Genomic DNA, 18,010 nt, shown 5'->3' with positions numbered 1-18,010 from the left:
TGGTCAGGGTGCAACGTGCGACAAAAAACATTAACATTCAACAGTTATAAAGAATAAAGAATTGTGCACAGTGGATTCTTTATTGGCTACCTGCTGGGCCTAACAAAGTGGCCACTCAGTGTATATTTGTGGTCTTCTGCTGCTGTAGCCCATCCACTTCAAGGTTCGATGTGTTGTGCATTCAGAGATACTCTCCTGAACAGCACTGTTGTAATGTGTGGTTATTTGAGTTACTGTCATCTTCCTGTCAGCTTGAACCAGTCTGACCATTCTCCTCTGACCTCTCTCATTAGCAAGGAACAGCCTAAATCAGAGCCTAAACACACCCCCCCCCCCCATCTATATCCATAGGCAACAGCAACAAGGTGTTACAAAGGGTGTTTGCATCCCGGGAATAGGCTTCAAGGATCGGATAAAGGAGTCCTTCCCTTCCTTGAGACCTGACAGTTGATTCACTTCAGCTTAGCGGCAAGTCTCCCAGTCTGCTCAGGCATCTCCCTGGTCTTCTTCTGATGTAGAAATTCCCTCTCTGGAACTCCTTGGGGATTCTTACTAGACTCTTGTCAGAACTCGCACTCTCCCTTGGCCAGAACCAGCTTGATCACTCCTGAGGTCTGGACGAGGTCTCCAGAAGGTCTCAGGTTCCCTGGTACTGAAGCCTGCCTCCTTATAGGTCATGGTCACTGGAGAGTCTGGGTGTCGGAACACCATGCCGCAAACAAAGCGTCTTACAGGGACTGGACCAAGCAATGATCCTCCCCTCTCTCCGGTCCACGGATGGGTTATGCCTGGACAGCCAAGGGTGCCCAAGGATCAGGGGTATGAGTGGAGAGTCAATAATGTAGAAATTAATGTCTTCCACATGATCCCCCATCCTCATCTGCAATTCCACAGTCTGTTGCTGGATCTGCCCGACCCTAGTGGCTGGCCATCCTAGACAGTTGCAGGCAAGGACTGGCTCAACACTCGCAGCAGTATCTCGAACCGATGGACAGTTTCTAAATCCAGAAAGTTACCTGCTGCCCCGGGTCCACAAAAGCCTTCACCTGACCCAAGTTCTTAACCAGGTGAATTCCACCTTCAGCACGAAACCAGATTCTGTGGGATTGGGTGCTGTGGCTGCTACCAGCACAGTCCTGGATAGTGTTAGCAGTGCCCCAGGTGACCTGCTTCATCGCAGTAAAAGCAGCAACCTTGACTCTGACGCCGGGACCTCTCGTCTGCGGAGAGTCTAGTGCAACCAACCTGCATGGGTTCGACTTGATCTGGCGATGGGCTGGTCATGGCCCAGGGTTGGGGAGTAGAACTGTGCTGCGTGGGGACCGGGCTCGGACCGGCTCTCTTTGACCTCCTGAAGTGGTCCTACTTTCGCTCTGCCAGACGATTATCAAGACGGATAGACTGGTCGATGAGGACCTCCAAGTTCTCTGCTGGCTCTCCCAAGGCAAAGGAATCCTTCAGTTCATCTCAGAGTCCGTGGCGGTGTAGCATGGCCAAGGCCTCCATGTGCCAACCACTCTCCTATACCAAGGTCCGAAATTTGATCACGTAGTTGGCCACTGACCATCCTCCCCGTCAAACCTTCATCGGGCCATCCGGCGGGGTGATGAAAGGCCATCCTCACGGCAGCACGAGCTTCTCTAAATACTCGAAGACCTCTGACTTATGTTCCCAATGTGTGGTGGTCCAGCCCAGAGCTCTTCCAGTCGAGAGAGATAACAAAGGCCACTTCTCCATACTCCAAGCTGAAGTTCAAACACTAACGAGCATTGAAGGAGGAAGCCACAGCAAAAGCCTGGGTTGCAGTCAGATCTCTCTGTGGTCGGAAAATTCACTGGCTCTGGGGACCGATTGGTTCTCCCAAGCGACTCTGGCTTCCTCCTTGCCAAAGCTGACCAATGGCAACCTGGAGGTCGTGTATCTCCAGGCTCATTCAGGAAGTATCTTCACTGTGACTGGTCACAGCAGGCGATAGACTCTGATACCCCGCTGGGTCCATGTTGGCTCAATCGTGCTGTAAGTAGAGTCCTTGACGACGATGGCTTGGACCCAAATGCTGGAGTATTTGAGGCACGGTTTCAAACAGATCAAAAAACTGAGCACTAAAGAAACGCTACACGAAATCTCTGATAGGCTTACGATTGAGCTCGGAACCTATGTTCAGGTGTTCCTTAAATGCTCAATTCTTGGCACCCAAAAACATGATTATCAATTAATGCGAACATCCTAAGCCCTTAAACTGTCCGCGCCATCTATCCGTACTTCAGAGAGTTTACAGCGTTTAAAGCTCAGAAGCTGGCGTAGTTGAGAGAGTCTTGTAACAGTAAGAGTTTAAAGGACAGGAATGGACTGAATTGTGCATAAATATGTAAATGCTAGCTTGTACTTACAATGCAAACAATATTATAAAAAGTCGTTTAATGTGTCTATAGTGCAGTGAAGTGACAAATAATAAATAGAGGGGGGTGGAGTGGGGAGTAAATGGAATGGTTGATCAGATTAAGTGCCTGAGGAAGAAACTTTTCAGATGGCACCTGCTTTGACTGCAGCTTCCTGTGAGATTGAAAATCTCAGTCTGGATATTTCTTTGCAATGTTGGTTAGAATATATTGGGATGGAAATGTTTATTGATCATTGTCCATTTTCTCCCTAAACCTAGGGGTTGTACTTCTGGATCAGAAACAAGGCTTCTGGTTAGTTCACAGTACTCCACACTTCCCACCGAAATCTACAGAAAGCTACAAGTGGCCTCACAGCGGGTGGAAAAATGGTCAATCCTTCCTCTGTGTCACATACCCCTATTCTCAGTTCCAGGAAATTGGTAAGGCGCTTTCTCAAAAGGTATGCCTTCTGGGTTTTAGTTAACAGGAGGTGCGCATAGCCTTGAAGTCGGAAGTTTCTAAGTTGAAATCCTCCTGCAGGGGGTTGGGAATACAGATTTTGGTGCACAAAGGGGGGTGCTACTCCTTTGATGATGGTACAGATGGAGAGCAGCAATGTCAATGCGAAGGTACTGAAGCTCTGCTGCACTGTTTGAAGTATGGTACTACGGAAGTTCTGCGCAGTGTGGAGTACAGGAGTTGGGAGGTGCAGGTATGTAAGATATCGTCGAGGCAGCATTTGGAGTATTGTGTACTGTCTTGGCCACTGTTATAGGAAAGGTGTTATTAAACTAAAAAGTACAGAAAAGATTTACCAGGATGTTGCCTGGACTTGGAGGCATGACAAAAATCAGAGAGTCATGGTACACTATAACCAGATTTAGGCCCCTTCGACCCACCTAAGTCCGTGTCAAACTATTATTACGTCTAGTCCCATCGACCTGACCCTGGACCATAGTCCTTCATACCCCTCGTGTACATGTGCTTATCCAAACTTCTCTTAAATGTTGCATATCCACTGCTTCTGCTGGCAACTCGTTCCACGGTCTCACCATTCTCATGTTTCCCTCATGTTCCCCTTAAGTATTACACCCTTAACCCCAAACCTATAACCTCTAATTCTAGCCTCACCCAACCTCAGGGGAAAAAGGCTGCTTGCATTTGCCCTGTTTGTACCCCTCATAATTTTGTATTATCTTTATCAAATCACCCCTCATTCCCCTAGACTCCAGGGAATAGAGTCATAACCTATAACCCAGGCCCTCAAGGCCTGACAACATCTTTGTAAATGTTCTCTGTACCCTTTCAATTTTACTGACGTCTTCTCTGTAGGTAGGTGACAAGAACTGCACGCAATACTCCAAATTAGGCCTCACCAACACCTTATACAACTTCAATATAACAACCCAATTCCTGTACTCAGTACTTTGATTCATGAAGTGCAACCTGCCAAAAGCTCTCTTTATGATCCGATCTACCTGTGACACCACCTTCAAGGAATTATAAATCTGTATTCCCAGAACCTTTTGTTCTTCCACACTCCTCAGTGCCCTACCATTCAATGTGCCGCATTGACAGGTCGTCGTTCCCAGGAATGTAGGGGATGGAGGGATCACCTGATCCCATAGAGGGATCAGAAGTGGAGAGAGTGAGCAGCTTCAAGTTCCTGGGTGTCAAGATCTCTGAGGATCTAACCTGGTCCCAACATATCTATGCAGTTATAAAGAAGGCAAGACAGCGACTATACTTCATTAGGAGTTTGAAGATATTTGGTATGTCAACAAATACACTCAAAAACTTCTATAGATGTACCGTGGAGAGCATTCTGACAGACTGCATCACTGTCTGATATTGGGGGTCGGGGGATGTGTACTGCACAGGACCAAAAGCTGCAGAAGGTTGTAAATTTAGTCGGCTCTATCTTGGATACTAGCCTACAAAGTACCCAGGACATCTTCAAGGAGCGGTGTCTCAGAAAGGCAATGTCCATTATTAAGGATCCCCAGCACCCAGGGCATGCCCTTTTCTCACTGTTGCCATCGAGTAGGAGGTACAGAAGCCCAAAGGCACACACTCAGCGATTCAGGAACAGCTTCTTTCCTCTGCCATCCGATTCCTAAATGGACATTGAACCCTTGGACACTACCTCACTTTTTTAATATATAGTATTTCTGTTTTTGCACAATTTTTAATCTATTCAATACACATATACTGTAATTTATTTATTTATTATTTTATTTTGTGGTTTTTTTTCTTCCATATTATGTATTGCATTGTACAACTGCTGCTAAGTTAACAAATTTCACGTCACGTGCCTGTGATAACGAACCTGATCATGAGGAGCAGATTCAGGGTGAAAGTACAGAGTCTTTTGGTCCCTGGGAGGGGGTGCTGAAAACATGAGGGCACCGATTTAAGATCAGAGTGAGAGATTTAAAAGGAACATCAGGGCATATTCTTCACAAAGAGGGTGGTGCATATTTGAAATGAGCTGCCCCTCATTTGATAGCATTTTTTTTGCAATGTTGTTTAGAATATATTGAGATGGAAATGTTTATTGCTCATTGTCCATTTCTTCCTAAACACAGGGGTTGTACTTTTTGATCAGAAGCAAGCTATCGAGGTGGGCAGAGTAGCAAAAATTAAAAACCATCTAGAGAAATGCACGGAATTTCTTGGAGAAATAGAGGGCTATGGGTAACCCTAGGAAATTTCTAAAGTAAGTACACGTTCAGCACAGCAGTGTGGGCTGAAGGGTCTGTATTGTGCTGTAGGTTTTCTATGCCTATGATTATTACTGCTTGTGGGAGCCCAAATTGCCAACTGGATTTCCTTCACCACAAATTTCAGAAACAATTTGAGAGGTACAATGTGCATTGAGGTGTCCTGAAAGTGGCATGAAATGTGGTTTGGATTACAAACATTTCTTTAATATAATGCAGCAAATCATTTGCTTTGTGTACAGCACAGCATAGCCATTGGTTGAGTTGTGCACAGCTCAGAGGTGCCATTGGTTGAGTTGTGCACAGCTCAGAGGTGCCATTGGTTGAGTTGTGCACAGCTCAGAGGTGCCATTGGTTGAGTTGTGTACAGCCCAGAGTGGCCATTGGTTGAGTTGTGTACAGCCCAGAGTGGCTATTGGTTGAGTTGTGCACAGCCCAGAGTGGCCATTGGTTGAGTTGTGTACAGCCCAGAGTGGCCATTGGTTGAGTTGTGTACAGCCCAGAGTGGCCATTGGTTGAGTTGTGTACAGCCCAGAGTGGCCATTGGTTGAGTTGTGTACAGCCCAGAGTGGCCATTGGTTGAGTTGTGTACAGCCCAGAGTGGCCATTGGTTGAGTTGTGTACAGCCCAGAGTGGCCATTGGTTGAGTTGTGTACAGCCCAGAGTGGCCATTGGTTGAGTTGTGTACAGCCCAGAGTGGCCATTGGTTGAGTTGTGCACAGCCCAACATGGCCATTGGTTGAGTTGCTGATATGAGGCTACCTTAGGTGGGAGGTCCATTGGAATCAACCTCCAAATTCCTGGCTTCAGCCTTGCTTCTGATCAACCTGCACTGGGTGAGCACAGGGTGCTCCAGATGCTGGAATGGTCTGTGGACACTCAATAAAAATGGTCTTTGCCAAAGCTATTAGCCCATGCCAGCTGGTAGTAGAATGAAGACCACACTTCCCCACAATATGGATGAGGAGAAGGAGAAAGACACATAAAAGAGGAACAATTATGTAAGGAGACACAGTGGTGCAGCGTGCAGAGCCACAAACTCACAGTGCCAGAGACCCCTGTTCAGTCCTGGTTTCAGGTGCTGTCTGTATGGTGTTTGCCCATTCTCTCTGTGTCTTTGTGGCTTTCCTCTAGGTGATGTGGTTTTCTCCCACATTCAAAGAGCTGCGGGTTGGTGGGTGAATTGGTGCCATGAATTGCCCCGAGTGTGTAGGTGAATAGCAGAATCCTGGGGTGGGGGGGGGGGGGGGAGGGATAGTGCAGTGGGTAGTTGATGGTTAACTTGAAGATGATGGGCTAAATGGCTTGTCTCCATACTGTATCTCTCCATGACTCTTATGATTTCTCTGTGGTGTAATAATAACAGGGTTGTTGTGGTGGGAGATTTTAATTTCCCAAATATTGATTGACATCTCCCTAAACCAAGGTGGGGCGGAGTTTGTTAGGTGCATTCAGGAAGGTTTCTTGACACAATATGTAGATAAGCCTAAAAGAGGAGATCTGTACTTGATCTGGTATTGGGAAATGAACCTGGTCAGGTGTCAGGTCTTTCAGTGGGAGAGCATTTTGGAGATAGTGATCACAATTCTATGTCCTTTACCATAGCATTGGAGAGGGATAGGAACAGACAAGTTAGGAAAGCATTTAATTGGAGTATGAGGTTATCAGGCAGGAACTTTGAAGCATAAATTGGAACAGATGTTCTCAGGGAAATGTATGGCAGATATTTGGCGAATGTTCAGGGGATATTTGCGTGGAGTTCTGCACAGGTACATTCCAATGAGACAAGGAAAGGATGGTAAGGTATAGGAACCATGGTGTACAAAGGCTGTTGTAAATCTAGTCAAGAAGAAAAAAGCTTATGAAAGGTTCAAAAAAACTAGGTAATGATAGAGATCTAGAATATTATAAGGTGAGCAGGAAGGAGTTTAAGAATAAAATTAGGAGAGCCAGAAGGGGCCATGAGAAAGCTTTGGCAGGTAGGATTAAGGACTGGCTTGCCCACAGAAGGCAAAGAGTGGCTGTAAATGCGTCATATTCTGCATGGAAGTCAGTGACCAGTCGTATGCCCCAGGGATCTGTTCAGGGACCCCTTCTCTTCGTGATTTTTATAAATGACCTGGATGAGGAAGTGGAGGGATGGGTTAGTAGATTTGCTGATGACACAAAGGTTGGGGGTGTTGTGGATTGGAGGTTGTAGTGGGACATTGATAGGATGCAAAACTGGGCTGAGAAGTGGCAGATGGAGTTTAATCCAGATAAGTGTGAGGTGTTTCATTTTGGAAGGTCAAATATGATGACAGAAAATAGTATTAATGGTAAGACTCTTGGCTGTGTGGAGGATCAGAGGGATCTTGGGGTCCGAGTCCATAGGACACTCAAAGCTGCTATGCAGGTTGACTCTGTGGTTAAGAAGGCATATGGTGTATTAGTCTTCATCAATCGTGGGATGGAGTTTAGGAGCCGAGAGGTAATGTTGCAACTATATAGGACCCTGGTCAGACCCACTTGGTACTGTGCTCAGTTCTGGTTGCCTCACTACAGGAAGGATGTGGAAACCATAGAAAGGGTGCAGAGGAGATTTACAAGGATGTTGCCTGGATTGGGGAGCATGCCTTATGAGAATAGGTTGAGTGAACTCAGCCTTTCTCCTTGGAGCGACAGAAGATGAGAGGTGTATAATATGATGAGAGGTATATTGATCGTGCGGATAGTCAGAGGCTTTTTCCCAGGGCTGAGATGGCTAACACAAGAGGGCACTGTTTTAAGGTGCTTGGAAGCAAGTACAGAGGAGATGTCAGGGGTAAGTTTTCTACACAGAGAGTGGTCAGAGTGTGGAATGGGCTGCCAGCAACAGTGGTGGAGGCAGATATGATAGGGTCTTTTAAGAGACTCCTGGACAGGTACATGGAGCTCCGAAAAATAGAGAGCTGTGGGTAACCCTAGGTAATTTCTAAAGTAAGTACATGTTCGGCACAGTGTTGTGGGCCAAAGGGCCTGTATTGTGCTGTAGGTTTTCTATGCTTCTATGTTTCTTTGACTCTATTAGAAAATATGCAAAGACAAATGACATGGAGATTAAGTAAGATGTCAGCAGAGAAGAAATGCTTAACTGGACCCCTCGTGATGTATTGATTTTTTTTTCTGTAAGTTCTATGGCAAGTATCTCACACCAGCAAGACAGTATGGTCCATTATTTTCTGAAATAAGAGTTTTTTTTCAATTCATTGAAACACCGGACTATGATGTAGTGTGATCGAGTCGAGTATGATGCTCTTTCCTAAAGGGCTGTCTATTGGTGACTGTAAAGGCCAATCCAAGATCCAAATATTCTGCTGCAGAGTGGGCGAGAGTAAGTGATGGCTGTAGTTAGTGGTTGGGCAAGAGTGGGCGAGAGTAAGTGATGGCTGTGGTTAGTGGTTGGGCAAGAGTGGGCGAGAGTAAGTGATGGCTGTGGTTAGTGGTTGGGCAAGAGTGGGCAAGAGTAAGTGATGGCTGTAGTTAGTGGTTGGGCAAGAGTGGGCGAGAGTAAGTGATGGCTGTGGTTAGTGGTTGGGCAAGAGTGGGCGAGAGTAAGTGATGGCTGTGGTTAGTGGTTGGGCAAGAGTGGGCGAGAGTAAGTGATGGCTGTAGTTAGTGGTTGGGTCTTTTGGTTGCTCACTCTCTCCTTTTACAGGTACCACTGTTCTCTGTGGCAGAGTGGGGGTCACTTTCTTGTAGTGCAGCCCCCTCTTGAACAGATTTCCTCCAGGTATATCTGTTGAGTACAATATCTTCCCAGTTTTTATATGTAATGTTGAATACCTTCAGGCTGATCTATAATGAAAAGTTCCTAAAATACTCCACTGAACATTTTTCTCTAGGCACTCAATTGCTGTACAACAACCCTCATGTCTATGATTACTTGGTCCCACCCTCCTTTGCTGAAGATCTACCAGACCTCCAGAGAGCAGCAAGAGGCAAGCACAAGAAAAGCCCTCCATGGAAGCGAAAGATTGCCCTTTCATCAGCAGCAGGGAAACAATTCATCAGCTTTGCAAAGTACAGTAACTTCGGAGCAGGTAGAGTAATCAATCATTTGTTACTTATGGCTCTCATCCCATCACATCTTTGTTGAGATTCACAAGAATGACCCTGGGCATGAATGAGTTAACGTATGAGAAGCGTTTGGTGACTCTGATCCTGTACTCACTGGAGTTCAGAAGAAAGAGGGGTGATCTAATTGAAACTTATTGAATATTGAAAGGTCTAGATCAGGGGTGTCAAACTCATTTTAGGTCACGGGCCAGATTGAGCAAAATGCAGCTTCATGCGGGCCGGATCAGTCGGACGCGTGCGAACGCAGCTTTTGTTGCCTCCGTTTTTTCAGCCTGCTCACATGTGTCTCAGTCTCTGCTATAACTACAAAGTGTTTCACTTTACAAATTCCGTTTCTTATGAAGAAGACTGCCGAATAAACACTAAAAACCCTGAAAACCTGGTACCTGAATAAACTCAGCATTAGCCATATCATACGCCATAGGCGCTTCGATTACTGGGGCCAGCTTTAATAGTAATTAGATATTATCTCGCAGGCCAAAGATAATTCCACCGCGGGCCGGATTTGGCCCGCGGGCCTTGAGTTTGACATATATGGTCTAGATAGAGAGGACATGGAGAGGATGTTTCAGTTAATGAGGGAGTCTAGGACCAGAGGGCACAACCTCAGAATACAAGGATGTCCTTTGAGAACAGATATGAGGAGTAAGAGGTTGTATGAAGGGTGATTGAAAAGTTTGTGGTCTAAGGTAGAAGGAGTCAATTTTAGAAAACCTAGCACATTTATTTTTCAACATAGTCCCCTCCTGCATTTACACACTTAGTCCAGCGGTCATGGAGCATACGGATCTTGGACCTCCAGCAAGTGTCCACAGCAGGGGTGATTGATAAGTTCGTGGCCTAAGGCAGAAGGAGATGAATTATACAGCTCTCGTTACATGCACATGCAGTTCAACTCTTTGAGTGATTACGCAGAAAAATTGAAGTTAATAACTCATCAGGGGTGATTGATAAGTTCGTGTCCCAAGGTAGAAGGAGATGAGTTATTCGACTTGCTAAGGACTTTTCATGGCCCCTCCTGGCTTTCTTAATATCCTTAGATTAGATTAGATTATGAGGACACTCAGTCCTCGTTTATTGTCATTTAGAAATGTATATGCATTAAGAAATGATACAATGTTCCTCCAGAGTGATATCACAAAATAAAAAAAGGACAAACCAAGACCCACACTGACAAAACCACATAATTATAACATTAGTTACAGCAGTCCAAAGCAATACCGTAATTCGATAGACGCAGACAATGGACGCTGTTTAAAAAAAGTCTCAAAGTCCCGATCGACTCCAAAGGTCCGATCATCAGGCAGCAAACTTCCAGGCACTGACAATTAATGCCTCGGAAGCACCCGACGACAGCAGACTCTGAGTCCATCCGAAAACTTCGAGCCTCCGACCAGCCCCTCCGATACAGCCTCCCGAGCTCCGTCCTCTGCCGAGCGCCTTCGACCTCATCCCGGCCACCGAAACGAGCAAAGCCGAGGTCTCAGAGGCCTTCTCCTCTGGAGATTCCGGACCGCACAGTAGCAGCAGCAGCGAAGTGGGCATTTCAGAAGTTTCTCCAAATGTTCCTCCACACTCTCACGTCTGTCTCCATCAAATCAGGATTGTGCACGGATCCCCTACTTAACACAGAACAGATATCATTCACCAGAGGCCGCGCGTGCCTCGTCGCGCCGCCATCTTCTCCTCTTCCTTTAGTTCTCTCCTGGATTCTTTATGGTGAAGATTTTGACATCAACTTTTTAAATTCTCTCTCCTCCCACCCCCTCCCTTTTCACATTAAGATATAAACCTATTATTAGGTAATGAAATGTAATCGTATATGTAACTATATCCACAGATAAATATATAATTTACGGCTATTCAATCCAACCACTTCAATCTTATCCCACTCTTGCTCTTTGTAGCCAATTACCATAAACAATTTTGCTTATGTACTTTGCTGTCTTCACCTTATTCTTCCATGCCATTTCCCACATTACATCAATTATTTGTCAAAAGTTCGTAATTGACCATAGAAAGATTTAGAACTTATTGAAAGGAAGGTGACAGGCACAATAAAAATGCAGGTCTTTTTCCCCCCCAGCCTTTCCTTGTGTTGTGAATTCTACACCCCAGCTATTTCCCTGCATTCCCCTTTGAAATTGTTCATTGTTGTTGTTGGTTAAGCCCATCACCCCTACTGGGATATAAGCTACTGACAGCATCTCAACAGTGTCCTCTGTCCTGGGCCAGTCTTCCAAGTTGTCCTCACATGTAGCCCATCTTAAACAATCCTCTCTCTCTGAGGATGAGGTCTTCGGAGCTTCAGCTGATGTTTCTGTACCTTCTGGATTTTTATGGGATGAGGTTGCTAGCCTCATGCCCAAAGCTCTTACTTTTGTAGCTGGGCTTGGGACCGTCCGTGGTGGAGTTCAGCTGCTGGAACATTAACTCCTTCAACTAATCTTTCTCTCTACATTTCTTTTTTCTTGACCAATTTTCTAGCATATTCCTTAATATATTGCCACGTGTCTTGGAGCCAGGTGTTATTGGATGACTCTCCTGTGAAGTAACTCTGCTTGCTTTATAGCTTAACTCGTTCCAGCAAACTAAAACCTTCCTGGAGTAATGCACACAGATTTAAGGAAGTAAAACTCCAACAGTCTGACAAACACGATAGAGTGTGGGTACTGGAACCTGAAGCAACAAACTGTGGAGGAACTCAGCATGTCAAGCAGCATCTGTTGGGTGGGGGGTATATTTAATGTTTCAGAATGGAGGTTGCTGCGTTGGCTCAGGATTTAATCAGAAACATTAACAATTCCTTCCATCACCACAACCCCCCGCCCCATACAGATATTACCTGCCTCACCGAATTCTCCAGATCAATTGTTTACTGTTCTAGACCTTTGGCAATTGCAGTCTCTCATGCCCCAAGGAAAAAGGTTTGCCCACTTCGGATGGAAATGAGGAGGAATTTCTTTTCTCAGAGGGTTGTGTGATGAAATGAGACTGAGGCTATGGGCCTACTCCAGTTGCTCTAGGCCTATGGAATCAGTTTTGTTCTGAATCCTGTTGTTTGTTTGCATTTATTGTTTGCATGATTTATTTGCTCTCTCTCTTCCCCCCCTCTCTTCCCCCTCTCTTCCCCCCTCTCTTCCCCCCTCTCTTCCCCCCTCTCTTCCCCCCTCTCTTCCCCCTCTCTTCCCCCTCTCTTCCCCCTCTCTTCCCCCTCTCTTCCCCCTCTCTTCCCCCTCTCTTCCCCCCTCTCTTCCCCTCTCTTCCCCTCTCTTCCCCTCTCTCCCCCCTCTCTCCCCCTCTCTCCCCCTCCTCTCCCCCTCTCTCCCCCTCTCTCCCCCTCTCTTCCCCCTCTCTTCCCCCTCTCTTCCCCCTCTCTTCCCCCTCTCTTCCCCCTCTCTTCCCCCTCTCTTCCCCTCTCTTCCCCTCTCTCCCTCCTCTCCCCCCTCTCCCCCTCTCTCCCCCTCTCTCCCCCTCTCTCCCCCTCTCTCCCCCCCTCTCCTTCCCCCCTCTCCCCCCCTCTCCTTCCCCCCTCTCCTTCCCCCCCTCCTTCCCCCCCTCTCCTTCCCCCCCTCTCCTTCCCCCCCTCTCCTTCCCCCCCTCTCCTTCCCCCCTCTCCTTCCCCCCTCTCCTTCCCCCCTCTCCTTCCCCCCTCTCCTTCCCCCCTCTCCTCCTTCCCCCCCCTCTCCTTCCCCCCCTCTCCTTCCCCCCCTCTCCTTCCCCCCCCTCTCCTTCCCCCCCTCTCCTTCCCCCCCCTCTCCTTCCCCCCCCTCTCCTTCCCCCCCTCTCCTTCCCCCCCTCTCCTTCCCCCCCCTCTCCTTCCCCCCCCTCTCCTTCCCCCCCTCTCCTTCCCCCCCCTCTCCTTCCCCCCCCTCTCCTTCCCCCCCCTCTCCTTCCCCCCCCTCTCCTTCCCCCCCCTCTCCTTCCCCCCCCTCTTCTCCCCCCCTCTCTCTTATATATATATATAGTCGGATCTCCTTATCCGTGAGGGAATGGTTTTGGGGCCCCTCGCAGGTACCACGGATGCTTAAGTCCCTTATTCAACCTGTCTCAATGCGGTGGACCTTCAGACCCAGCAAAACCCCAGACTTTATCTAACCTGGCTCAGTGAGGTGGACATTAGGACCCAGCGGTGAAGCTCTGAATCTGCAGTGTTTCTGTTCATGAAAATAATCACAATCACGATTGAAAATAAAGAGGAAATAATAAAGCGATCGGAAAGAGGTGAAACGCCATCGGTCATTGTAAAAGTGTTAAGCTACATTGGTCAATGAATGGAACAATTTTAAAGGATAAAGCGAGAAAGGCCCTGCTCCGATGAAAGCTACAATTATTACTAAGCAACGCAGTGGTTTAATTATTGGGTTTTGGGGTTTTGAGTTTTTGATCATCCACATCAACCCGGCACAGTGGAGAGCGCCCTCGATAGCGATCTGTCACTGGATCGAGCCCGGCGCTGAAGCATACATTCTTAAGTGTTTTATATGCATAGAAAGGTAAAATATATACTATATACTAAGACAAACGTTTGACTAACTGACGCTAAATAATACTGGATGCACCTGTTCCAACTTACTTAGTAAGAGAACTTCTGATTTTTTTCGATCCCGATCCACGATAACCCACGCACATCCTCCCGTATACTTTAAGTTGTCTCTGGATTACTTATAATACTTAATACAATGTAAATGCTATGTAAAATAGTTGTTATACTGCATTGTTTAGGGAATAATGACAAGAAAAAAAGTCTGTACACACTCGAACAACAAGTGCTGGAAGAGCATGTCCGAGTTTTCTCAATTCGCGGTTGGTTGAATTCGCGGATGCGGAACTCGCGGATAAGGAGGGCTGACTGTAGACATATATGTATCTCCCCATATCCCCTCCCCCACATTGGGTGTTGAATTTTTTTTAACTGGGTTCTTTAGTGCTTCTTGTTTTGTGGCTACCTGTGAGCAGACAAATCTCAAGGTTGTATAATTTGTACATACTTCTATAATAAATGTACTTTAATCATTAAATCTATCTTTGGAATGTTGTGCTCCAAACAACTACGGATTCCAAGTCATTCAAAACTGAGATTAACAGAATTCTTGTACAATTGAGCAATCAAGGGTTACAGGGGTCATGGAGGATTGAATCAGCCATTGTCTTATTGAACAGCAGAGCACACTCTGACCTCATTCTTTTCCCATTCCTTATGTCTGCAGATTTGTATTCTGGCTGGGTGGCCAGCGACCTCAAGAGTGACCTGCTGGCCCAGACGTGGCTGAATTCTCGGCATGCCCTTCCCTCCAACTGCACAGCGGAGTACGCGGTGTACAACATGGAGAGAATTAAATTCCCCTCCGGCATCAGTTTTACCACCCATGTGGATCACTCGAAGTGGTGTGTGACAACAGGAGAAGGAGGTAAAAAGTGGACCTGCATTGGGGATATCAACCGAGACCAGGCCCAGGAGGAAAGGGGAGGTGGAACCGTCTGCAACGATGATCCAGTTGTCTGGGATGCCTTCTCGAACCTTGGTGCAGCGTTGCAGTCCTGTGAGTGTACATGCAGTGGGAAGGTCAAAACCAGGGATTGAATGGTAGTGTGTGGGTCAATGTACAGCCATCCGCAACCCTTTTTTTGCTTTTGTGTCAGTGTGTAGCAAGCTGTGAGGACTTTTGCACCTACAGGATCAACCCTGACCCCTGCCAGTATATTGGGATCCTGACCCGCAAAAGCTTCAGATCAGATCCAGCCTTAACCAGAATCTGGCTACTGATGGACGGCAAGAACAAGATTTTCACTCAGATCTCAAAAGAGTTATTGAGGTCCTCAGCAAGTTGGAGATGGAGTCTGCCACAGCGCCTTGGCCAATACTTTCTCTCCAATAACACCACCAAAACCAGACTAGGTGCTCATAATCACAGGAGCTTGCTGTGTGCTGAGTGTTTGGTGTGTCTTACACTGCAACCAACTACAGTTTAAACATACCCCATCGGTTCAGATGTCCGCAATGTAAAAGAATGTGAAGCGTAAGTCTTTCTTTTTCACTGCCTTTCAATTCCCACTCATGGTTCCTTTCTCCCTGGTCCAAACAAAATTAGGCTTCAATTTAAACATAAAGACTGTGAGAAAGATCCCAGAGCTCCACATTACTGCTGAATTCTTGCTCGTTGTATTTGTTTTCTCCAGGGACCACACGGGTAGAGATGTCCCCAAGCATAATGATGTGAAGGCCAAAAGGCATTGAATTTCAGTCCATGTCTTCGAACCCTGAAACCCCTTTCCCAAGCAACAGGCTTAAACTGTCAAACTGTTCACAGGCATCGTATTTAGTTCTGAGTTCACCTTCCTATCAAGTATTTGCATTACATCTACAATCCCCTCACTCTGCTCCTGCCTCAACTCACCTTTCTTGCAGCTTCCTTACCCTTTTCATTTCTGCTAGACCCGATCGTTCCAAAATACTCCTAGCTATATGTCCTTGATCTGCTTTCTGTGAACTTCAGTCCAGCCAGAAAACTGGCACCAGTGTCCTAACTAGCACTGAGTTCTCCTCATCAGTCTCCTTCGTGCTTACCCACCTGCACTGGCTAACTGTTAAACTTCACTTTTCTTCCTTTATTTCCATGGTTTCATTCTTCTTTTCGGAGCCTATTAGTCCTGAGTTCCTCTGTTCTGTTCCCCTTCTCATCTCTGAATCTGACCGATCCAACAGCACTTGCTTAGACCTGAAGTCTGGAATTCCTCTCCCTAAACCCCTCTTTAAGACAATCCTTAGAATCCACTTCTTCATCTAAGCTTCTGATCACCTGCTCTCAGAATCCATGTCACGTTTTGTTTGATCATGCTTCTGTGAAAGGTCATGGGAAGCTCTCCCAATGGTAAGGGTGTTATTTGTTAATTATGTGCCATGTCGTATGTCAATCATTGTCTTTCCATGACCAGGGCTCTTCTTGGCAATTTTTTCTGTGGTTTGTTATTGCCATCTTCTGGGCAGTGTCCTTACATGACCGGTGACCCCAGCAATTGTCAATACTCTTCAGAGATGGTCTCTCTGGCATCAGTGGTCGCATAACCAGGACTTGCAATATGCACCGGCTGCTCATACGACCATCCACCACCTGCTCCCATGGCCTCATGTGACCCTGATTGGGGTGGGTGGGGGAGGAGGCTATGCAGGTGCTACACCTCGTTCCAGGGTGATCTGCAGGCTAGCAGAGGGAAGGAGCACTTTACACCTCCTTTGTGCGGATGTATCTCCACCCTGCCACCCAAAAGATATTATACCACTGTTACTCTGCTGTCTGCATCAGTAAAGCCATCAGAACATTAAAATGAGTTTTAACAAGTTAAGAAGGAAAGGCCAACACTTTTCCTACAACAAAAACTGTGGAGCAAGCCAACACCGACTGTAACTCGCCCCCTTGCCCCCTTCTCTTGTAGCATAACTCACCTTTTGCTGCGTTGGTCGGTAGCTCCCAATTAAACTGTTCACTGTGGCAGCTCCTCGTTTCCTGTGGGGCTGCTGGAAGTTTTCACACTCTGTACTGATGCTGCCCTTGATGTTCCTGACTACAGTCTTTGTATATCCTTGTCTGAGTTATCACTAAATTATAACTATGTAACTCAATAAATTCTTGTCTTTTAACCCAAGACTTGCCTCGTTGAATGATTTTTGGTCTGGTTTTACTCTCCGATTAAATTCAATTGAGGCTTCAAGCAAAGATGTGTATGGATGCCATTTCAAAAACAAAGTCTTGAGAGAGAAGCAGGATTGCAGCACAGAAAGAGCCCATTGTGATTCTCCCAACTACACATCAGGATTATGGAGACACAGCACAGAACAGGCCCTTCAGCCTATCAAGGCTCCACTGACCATCAAACACCCATGGTAATCCCATTTCATTACAATACAGAACAGTCCCTTCTGGCCCTTCGAGCCACATCACCCAGCAATCTCCTGATTTAACCCTAGCCAATTAACCTATCCAATTAACCTTTGGACTATGGGAGGAACCCAGAGCACCCGGAGGAAACCCACGCGGTCACGGGAAGAATGAGCAAACTCCTTACAGGCAGTGGCAGGAATTGAACCCGGGTCACCTGCTCCGTAAAGTTTTGTGCTACCCAGAACACCACCGTGCTGCCCCATTACCTCTGTATTCCTCCGACTATCTTCAGTTCGTAACCCGCTCGTCTACATGCTCGAGATAATTTCAAAATCCTAATCGATTGGTGAACCAGCTCTATTCTATCAGGTTATTATTACTTTCATCACATGAACCAAGATAGAGTGAAAAGCTTTTGCTCTGTGTGTTATCCAGACTGACCATGCCATACATAATTAGATTGAGTTAGCAAAAAGAAAACAGAATGCAGAAGATAGCATTGCAGCCACAGAGTGAATGCAATGCAGGTTAACAAATAATGTGCAAGGGTCACAACCAGATTGTGTGTATTTAATATTTCAGTAACATTTGAGTAACATTGTAAGTATATTGTTTGATAAAGCATTCTTAGTTCATTTAAATAATTCATTATAAATTATACTGCATGTAAAAATACGTGAATGGCAAATGCTATCACACTATGAAACTTAAGACACTTTCTGCTGGGCTCCCGTCTTTTTCTTTCAGTTAGTGTTAGGGTTAATTCGAGACTGCCATTACAGGTCAGGAGTGGCTCACGTAATAGTAGGAGGCCGGAATGCGAGGGAGGGGGGAGCGAAACTGGGGACCCCGCTACACTGAAACTACCAGTGTCACGCGATTCAGTAAACAAAAGAAACAGGTAACTCGTGAGCATATGGCTGCGGGC

At 46.3% G+C, this 18,010-nt stretch overlaps 1 protein-coding gene across 1 annotated transcript in view; it reads left to right on the top strand.

The window, feature by feature from the left end:
- Nucleotides 1-16,846, top strand: part of dnase2 (deoxyribonuclease II, lysosomal) — a 42,359-nt gene extending 25,513 nt beyond the window's left edge. Inside the window, exons 5-7 of the mRNA XM_073069360.1 lie at nt 2,660-2,821; nt 8,968-9,165; nt 14,413-16,846. Of these exons, the coding sequence (XP_072925461.1) occupies nt 2,660-2,821; nt 8,968-9,165; nt 14,413-14,786 (734 nt within the window). The 3' untranslated portion in view covers nt 14,787-16,846. The remainder of the gene's footprint in view (nt 1-2,659; nt 2,822-8,967; nt 9,166-14,412) is intronic.
- The last annotated feature ends 1,164 nt before the right edge of the window (nt 16,847-18,010 follow it).

This window comes from Hemitrygon akajei, chromosome 16 (genome assembly GCF_048418815.1).
Source record: "Hemitrygon akajei chromosome 16, sHemAka1.3, whole genome shotgun sequence".
NCBI lineage: Eukaryota > Metazoa > Chordata > Chondrichthyes > Myliobatiformes > Dasyatidae > Hemitrygon > Hemitrygon akajei.
Note: the sequence above shows the minus strand (reverse complement) of the source record. Positions and strands in the feature narration are given on the sequence as shown.